Source organism: Sus scrofa, chromosome 1 (assembly GCF_000003025.6).
Source record: "Sus scrofa isolate TJ Tabasco breed Duroc chromosome 1, Sscrofa11.1, whole genome shotgun sequence".
Classification (NCBI taxonomy): domain Eukaryota; kingdom Metazoa; phylum Chordata; class Mammalia; order Artiodactyla; family Suidae; genus Sus; species Sus scrofa.
Genome location: NC_010443.5, coordinates 261854089 through 261862694, shown reverse-complemented (window position 1 = coordinate 261862694; position 8606 = coordinate 261854089). Strand labels below are relative to the sequence as shown.

Sequence of the window (8606 nt, the reverse complement as noted above, 5' to 3'; positions counted from 1 at the left end):
CAGTATCATGGTGTTTGCAGAGGAAAAGAGATAAATGCATGTCATCAACATACCCTATTTAATTAGAAGACTCCTTCTCTTAAAGAGCTAATCCGACTGATTCAATATTTATTTTTGAAACTTCCTGATAGTTTTTCTTCTTAGTAAATGTCTATCAGTGGGCTCTGGTTTTACTGCTTTAAGGTGCAGAATGTGACCCAAACTGTTTTTCTGGCCAACTTTTTGAGGTTTTGGTATCTCGATGTGTACAGTCAACTCTGGGTACTGTTCCAAGTATCCTCGAAAAGAAGGTGCGTTCTCTCTAGGGTAAGAGCTTGATGCATCCCTGCTTGTTAAACCTTATTAATTGTTAAAACCCTCTGGGTTCTTATTGTCTTCTTGATCTGTCATAAACCATTACTGGGGGTGTGCGTGTCTCAAATGCAACTGTATTTTTGCCAATTTTTTTTTCCCGTTGCCTTTCCAGCAGTTTCTTGCATTCTATTTGATGCTACTTAATCCACATTTGAAGGTTCGTGACTTTTGTACCTTCATGAGAAATGCCTCTGTCAACATGAAGTGATTTTTTTCTTCTGTTCCATTCATCGCTATTTCCTTGAATTCTATGTTTCTGTGGCATTGTCCAGGTAGAAGGACCTGCTTGGGGACCAGGGTCAGTGGTAACAGAAGCATGGATTTAGAATGGACAAACAAGGTCCTGCTGTACAGCACAAGGAACTACACCCAATCTCCTGGGATAGACCATGATGGAAAATAATATTAAAAAAAGAGTGGGTGGGTGTTCCATCGTGGCTCAGCGGAAATGAATCTGACTAGCATCCATAAGGGCCCAGGTTTGATCCCTGGCCTCGCGCAGTGGGTTAAGGATCCAGCTATAGTGTGAGCTATGGTGTAGGTCACAGATGTGGCTCGGATTCTGCGTTGCTGTGGCTGTGGTGTAGGCTGGCGGCTACAGCTCTGATTCGACCCCTAGCCTGGGAACCTCCATATGCCATGGATGTGGCCCTAAAAAAAAATGTGTATGTGTGTGTAAATATACACACACACACACATATGTATATATATATACACACACACAGTTATATAACCATATATATATATATGTCACTTTGCTGTACAGCAGGGATGAGCACATTGTAAATCAACTATACTTTAAATAAAAAATAATTAAAGCAGCATGGAGGGGGCCCAGGGTTTGGCAATAAGGTGTGATGGTGTGAGAGACAAGCCAGATTACAGAGGGCTGGGGCAAGAATGAGAGGTGGAGATGGCAGGTCCCTGCAGGCAGTACATTTTAAAATGTTATCTGAAGGGAAGAAAACCCAGTCTGGAGCAGGTGGAGACTAGGTATTCTTTTTTGAATTTATTTGGCTGTGCCCACAGCATGCAGTTCCTGAAGCTCTAAGGCACCAGGGAATGCAAAGACCTGGTATTTTCAATGCTGTGCAAAGGAACGGTAGGGGCTGAAGAGTTAGGAGTCATGACAGCAGGGGTGGGAGTAGAATGCTGGCCAGGGGCTGACTGGGGAGGGATAGGGGCCAATTGCTCTCCTGCGGCTGCTATGCAGAAGGAAGTGAGGGTGCGGGTGGGGCGCCTGGCTGGTGGGGAGCCGGGGAAGGGTCAGAGGGTCATGGCTGGCATCTTCGCCTAGTGTGGTAGGCAGGTGACTCTAGGAGCAGGGAGTGTGTCTGGCTGGGGGCCTGAGCAGAGGTCCCGGTTTGGCTGAGCTTTCGGGGAGGGGAGAAGGGCACCCACAAGGGCAGAGTCAGAGATGTTTTGTTGTCCTGCAGTGCTCAGCCATCCTGAGAGCCTGGGCTGGACCCAGGGCTGACATGGTCAGAGTATATTGTTGCGAGAAGGGCCGAGGGAGGAGAGACCACAGGGGCTAAGCATGATGGTTACGAAGACACAATGGTTTGGGAGGAAAGGACCTGTCTGAGGACGGTGATGCTGTGAGGCGGATGCAGGAGGGCTTGATGGGGAGGGGTCCTCACTGGAGATTGATAGTCTGCGGGGCCAGGATGCTGGGCGGGTGGGGGGGATGGAGGAGCAGAGTCAGAGGGGCAAGGGGCGGGCCGGCGCAAATCAGTGTTTCCTATTGGCTGAGTGTTGAGGAGGGCCTGGGGAGCAGAATGCAGCCCTGGCACAGAAAAGGGGCAGACTTGGCCAGTGGCAGCCAGCAGCCGGCCCTGGCACATGGCTCCCTTATATCCCACCCCATACTATCAGCCTCCCCCTGGCTTCATGGGAAAGCACAGGAGCAGCCCAGGGCCTTCTCTGTGGGGATGCTGATGGTGCCACCCTGATAGGAGCCAGAGGCACCTATGCAAATGATAGAGCAGTGTCTCCAACAATTTGACCAGGTGTATCCCTGGCCGCTTGTCTGTGTCGTTTCTGAGGAGATACGCTGTGGCCTATACTTGTCCCCCCATGAGTAAAAAGGGGCTGCTTTAACCTTGAGGGGTTACTATGGTACCAGGGGTATGGCACCTAGGGGTGCAGCTGAAGGAGCTCAGGGGCTGGCCTGTTCCCAGCAAAGGCCTGGGTTCAGCCTTACAGTTGCCTCTGGTGCATGTGTTGGGGCTCCCCAGGTATCAGAAGTTTGGGTTTTAAGTCTAGTTCAGCCAGGACCTCCCTGGACCAACCTCTCTTCCCTCCTGGAGTCAGATTTCAGGGGATGGGAAAGTGCTTGGAGCAGGGTCTGGCAGCAGCTGGCATCCGCTGCACGGAGGAGGTGGAGGGGCAGGCCCCTGCCCAGAGCAGCCGCCAGGGTCAACCAAGGGCTGGGTCCCTGGGTAAAGAACTCAAGAGTCACCCCTGGAGAAGCTCCTGAGACAGGTGAAGGGAGAGGCGAGTCAGGCTTAAAATAGCTAAATAAATCTTTAATATTTCTAATTGCAAATGTACAGAAATTGCACAGCCACACAGTCTTAGAACACCAACAACTTTCTCTGTACATTATTACATAGAGTCACAGCTGGAGGGAGGAGCTCCGGCCAGGACTCCGTTTGCATTTTTTCCTTTTCACATACTTACAAAAGGGGGGGCAGGGAGGTGGAGTGGGGGCGGGGGGCAGCTTGGGGCCGAGTGTGTAGAAAAGAGGGGCTGTTTCCCTGGACAGTCTGCCTGCTGCAGACAGACGGGGTGTGGGGGGCGGGGGCGCACCCGGGGCAGATGCCCTGCCGGGTGGGGGCTCCTGGAGCTCTGGCCTTGGCTCCCCACCCCCCTCTGGGCAGTCAGAAAGAGTCTTCGCTTATAGGAAGTTTGGCAGTTTTCCTTCACCCTAAACATGAAAGTCAAGCAAAAAAAGTCAGGCCTCTGTTGGCAGGAGAGGGGAGGGGAGAGCCTTCTCCAGCAAGGCTGGGCCTGGGGCCTGGGGCCCCCCAACAGGGACTTGTCTTCCCTCGCCCACCTGCCCTCTGGGACGTGGGTACACGTCCCCACCTCACCCCGACAGCGTGCCGCAAAGCCAACAAATCAATGCCACAGCAGGGACGAACCCCCATGCCCAAATCCCCAACCTCTGCCTCCTGCCCAATACTGTTCTCTAGATTAAAAATAAAATAAAAACCATCGGAGAGCAGCGGTCCCGGGCAGCCCTCGGCAGCACCAGGACTAAAGGACTATGTACAACCATTAGGTTTTGAAATAGTTACATTACAGTCAAACACCAAGAACATTTACAAAAATTGTCAGACTTGCAATTCAGATAAAAATCTGTGGAGAGTCTGTACACTTTTACAGTTTTTGCACTAAGTAAGGCTCTTGGCCTGAGAACTCACAACCCAGGCCAAGGGCCGCCAGCACCGGCCCCAGCTGGCCTCCTGAGCCCGAGGGCCAGGCCCTGGGAACCTCCCCCTGTATTGCTAAGAGGCGCTGGGTCCGAGGTCTCGCGACGAGGCAGCGGTGGGGGAGGGGGGAGGGAGGAGGGGCGGGCGCACTGGGTAGCAGGGGCGAGACTGAACCAGAGGAGGGCGTCGCTGGGCCAGGCCCTGCCCCTGCGGCCGGAGGAGTGGGGCCGGGCCTCAGCCCCAAGGCCCTCCTTCCTGAGGTCTGACCCCAGGGGGTCCTGCCCTCTCCCCACCAGCAGGGCTCTGGCCTAAGGGACCTGCGGGCTTCATCTAAGAGCCCGCCCAGAGCACAGGCCCAGGATGGGGTGCACGTGGGCCACTCCGCCCGCGCCCCTCTTCCAGTGGAGTCTCCAACCCCAGGAGCAGAAAGGCCTCCTCAGCTTCGTAGGGCTGAGGCAAAAGGGGCAGCTCCCACAGCAGACCCAGCCCAGCTCCCCTGTGGGGCAAGCGCCCCAGCTCTTGCCGGGGGGTTCCCCAGGGCCAGGGGTGGGACCCAGGAGGGACAAGAGAGACCCAAGCTCCTGCCCACTTATGTCCCACAAGGGGGGCGGGGAGGGCTGACCAGCTACAGAATAGCCTAGCGCTGAGGGGGTGGGCCCCGCGCTGGGGTGTGCCCCTCCCCTGTCTGCAGCGCCTGGGTCCGAGGCTGGGCCCGGGAGGGGTGAGGCAGAGGCCGCCGCACACGCGGGCGGGTGCAGGCTGCTGCTGTCTTGGAGAGGGAGCAAGTCTAACATCCTCCAGGGCCGCTATTTCCCATGCAGTGCGCACGCTCAATTTAAAAGGCCCCTGTGTTCCAGCAAGCGAGCAAGCGGGCTTTTGTTTCTAATGCATACTGTGAAAGGAAAAAAAATCACAGTTATCCACCTTCTCAGGGCCTGTGGGTGTTAGAATTTTTTTTTAACCATCAATCAGGACAGCTCAGCCTGTCTCTCGGGGGCAGCACCAGCTGGCCACTCCCTGCGGGGCCACTGCACCCTGGTACACTAGCTCCAAGAGAAGGGCAGGCACCACGCGGTGCCTCCGGCGCCAACTCTGCCCAGATCTTTGGCTGGGGGAGCCCCAGAGCATCAGCCCGCGCCCACATAGCAAATGACGGAGGCTCTGGAGCTGCCCGCAGGTACGAGGGCCCAGAATAAAAAAGGGCTGCGATCCCCAGCGGGTTTGTGTGGCAGAACAGGTTAGGAAGGGAGGGCAGAAGGGGGAAGGTGGAGAGTCTGGGACAGGTATGGGGGTGAATCCTTGGTTTCTCACGGCCAGGGAGGGTCCCCGCGCATGCAGTGACAGGTGCTCAGGGTGGAGACGGGTGGGGACCCAGAACTCTGGCGGCTCCATCCCCCGCACCCTCTCCCTGCCTGCAGACAGTCAGCTCCTGGAACTGAGGGGCAGGCCCACAGGGCAGGAGGCACGGGGAAGCCACGGGAACACGCCACGCGAACAGGCCCTGGGCTCTTCCACCCGCCACCTCTCCGGGCAGCTCCCTCCCTGGGGAGGAGGGGTTGGTGAACTCGGCCAGGTGATGCACGCCACGCCACATTCAACGCCAACAGAGACACGCTGCGGCAGGCCCCTGCTCCCCCCAGGCTGTCCCCACTCCCCAGCCTGCAGTCTCTTTGGCCTGCACCGAACTCGCTTCTCGGGGAGCGGGCCGGTGCCCCCGCTCTCGCTGCTCAGTCTCTCGAGGCTCCCTCTGCGGCCGCCTCCTGGACCTTGGGTGGAGGGGGAGGCGAGCCTCGGCCTCTCGCCCCCTGCGCTGGGGCTGCTCCTCCCCAGGCCGAGACCCCGCCCTGGGCCACCACAGTCCTCCCTCTCCTCGGGCAGGTTAACAATTGCTGCTGTTTCGGAACTCGCCGTTCTCGGTAATCTGCAATTTGGTGGGGTTGGTGGGGGAGATGCCGTTACGGGCTTGCATGCTGTACCTCTCTTTCAGCTGTGTCAGGGCGCTCATGAGGCGGGCGTTGGCGCGTCCAGTGAGGCGATGCGCTTCTCCTGTGGACAAAAGGGGCGTTAGCTGGGGTCATGGGATGGGCTCCTGGGCCAAAGGGATCTCCCTGGGGCTGTGTACGCCTTTAAGAAGTGCTGGGACGGGGGAAGAAGGTGGCCTGGGGGACCCCGGTGGGAGAGGCACCGAGGTCCTGCTAGGGAGGAGGTGGCATGGCCATCACAGACCAAGACCTCCTCGAGCCTGCCCTCCTCCTGCTTCTACCTCGTCACCTGCTTCTCACACAAATGGAGCAGCCCAAGCGGTGTCAGGCACCAGCTCCTCGAGGCCCCGAGAGCAGGTGTGTGTGTGTGTCTGAATGTAACACAGAGGTCACAGCTCCTGGTCAGCCCACACAGTTTCTGGACTGAGCAAGGCCTGGCCCTTGAGAGGACAAGGATGCAATGTGGGTGTAGAAAACTGGAGACCAGCGTCTCTTATGTTGGGAAGCCACAGCTCTGAATAAGAGCTGCCCAGCCTGCTGTCCCTGGGCTGTCCCCCAGCCCTCCGTGTTCCCCTCCCAACAGCTTCCAGTCTTTGGTCAGAATTCCCAGTGAAAGGCAGTACCCACCTAACTGCCCCCTCTCTTTTCACAGCCTATCCTAGTGAGCTTGTGGTCCACTGAGACCCTCAGCTCTGACTTCCTGGAGCAGAGATCCTGGTCTCCTATCCTTAGCTTTTGCGGTGGGGTGTGACTGAGGATGTGAAGAAGCCAAAGTCACCCCCTCCTTATCTCAGTCCTTTAACACCTGACCGAAAGGCCAGAGCCCCACACCTGGGCATCGATGATCTTCTGTTTGGAGTCTACGGCTGCTTGCATCTCCGCGTGATCCTTCTTCAGCTCCTCCTCTACTGACATCAACCTGCCACCAGAGACAATGAGTCAGCCTGGCATTTGAGGGAGCAAGCGGGGAGGTGGTGTGGGGCCTGGAGGACCCAAAAACTGAGGTGGGCTAAGCCTGCTCCTGCCTTATATTCCACCCCGCACCAGATTCTGTCCCCAGATCCCCAGACGGCCCTGGGGCTGCCCCTTTCCTGATGTTCTTTCAGGAGCCAAGGGGGTGGGGGTGGGTGTTAGATGCTCACCACACTCCAGAGCCAGGCAGGAGGTGTAACATGCTAAGGCCTGTGGTTTGATTGGGAAATGAAGGCCCTGAAGGCTCTAGAGCTCCCTCCACCCACTCTGCACTCAGGGAGGCCGTGACGGGCATGGGAAGATGAAGTTGCACGGAGCAGGGGCACAGGCAGGGCGACAGGGGCTACACCCTGCACTGGAAGCTGGGGTTTGTGGGAAGAGAACAGGAAGTAGCTGCCTTGGGGAGGGGCGCACACTGAACTGGACAAGCGAGGGGTGCTGGTGGGGTGACGGGCAGAGAAGACGGGAGGACCACCATCTAGAGAGACCCTTCCGGGCCGCCTCGTTCTCGTCCCTCGTGTATGCTTCAGCCACGCTGATCGCTGCCCTCTTCCCCCCCCTTCCTTTTGCTTTTAGACCCCACACCCTCTGGGTCTGCACCCTAATGCCCAGACTCTGCAGACGCCTTGTCTCCTCTGCCCCAAAGACATCAGGGCTCCACGGGCCTCCCTCAGCCCTCCATTCTTCCTGCTCTACCTTCTTCTCAGACGGGCTCGCCTCCTGCTCTATTTCCATCTCCACCTGCGCAACTTGAGCAGCGCAGTGGAACATCTAACCCTCAGGCGAGCTCTTAGATCGTCTCACACCAGATGCGCAGGGAGGTCAGTGGTGCAGGTACCACCCAGGGCTGTCATGAAAAGGCAATGGGAGTGGGGGTTGAGGAAGAAGGGGTGTGGGGTCATGCCAAGGGGTTCCCTGTCACAGAAAGGTAAGACACTGAACAAAGCCTCTAAGAAGGGGGCTGGAGATGTGGAGGAAGAGGGAGAAACTTCTGCTTCCAGCTATGGTGGAATAACAAGCACTTGATAATAACCTCCTGTCATTAAAAAACAAAACAGGAGTTCCCGTGGTGGCGCAGTGGTTAACGAATCCGACTAAGAACCATGAGGTTGCAGGTTCGGTCCCTGCCCTTGCTCAGTGGGTTAACGATCTGGCGTTGCCGTGAGCTGTGGTGTAGGTTGCAGACGCGGCTCGGATCCCGCGTTGCTGTGGCTATGGCGTAGGCCGGTGGCTAAAGCTCCGATTCAACCCCTAGCCTGGGAACCTCTATATGCCGCGGGAGCGGCCCGAGAAATAGCAAAAAGACAAAAAAAAACCAAACCAAACCAAACCAAACCAAAACAAAAAAACACAACTCAAAAACTGGACAAAGTGTGTGAAGTAAAGGTCTCTAGACACTGGACAGCAGGCAGTATAGTACAGTGACTCCTAAGGGAAGAGAACACACTAGGTGAGCCCTGCCCACTGCTGGGGGTGTCCAGGCAAGCAAAGGAAGGAAGTGACCATATGGGGTCAAGGAGGCCCTGGGAGAACCAGGCGGGGTAGGGCCAGGACTCCACTTAGCTCCTAAGGGGTCCTGGTGGGCTTGGGCTGAGGACTGGTCTGCACATTTGTGAGAAAATAGCCAGGCTGGGGCAAAAACCATTGGAAAGGAGTACAGAGAACAACCCCAAGGACAGTTATGATCCTTCCAGGCCGTAGGGAAAAAATGTACTAACAAAGGAGGCATCAAGTGGACCCCCCGGATTTCCCCACGAAACTGCTCTACAGTGGCGCCAGAATAGGCCTAAAGACCAGCCAGGACCCACCCCAGCAAAGCTTAAAGGCAAGCCTCAGAAGAATCAAACGGATTCTTTTAACC

General features: G+C 56.6%; 1 protein-coding gene across 1 annotated transcript in view; it reads right to left on the bottom strand.

Annotated features, from left to right (window-relative positions):
• The window catches only part of DAB2IP (DAB2 interacting protein), a 127554-nt gene continuing 121809 nt past the window's right edge, over positions 2862–8606 (bottom strand). Inside the window, 3 exon segments of the mRNA XM_003353636.5 lie at positions 2862–5813; positions 5816–5837; positions 6605–6692. Of these exon segments, the coding sequence (XP_003353684.5) occupies positions 5671–5813; positions 5816–5837; positions 6605–6692 (253 nt within the window). The 3' untranslated portion in view covers positions 2862–5670.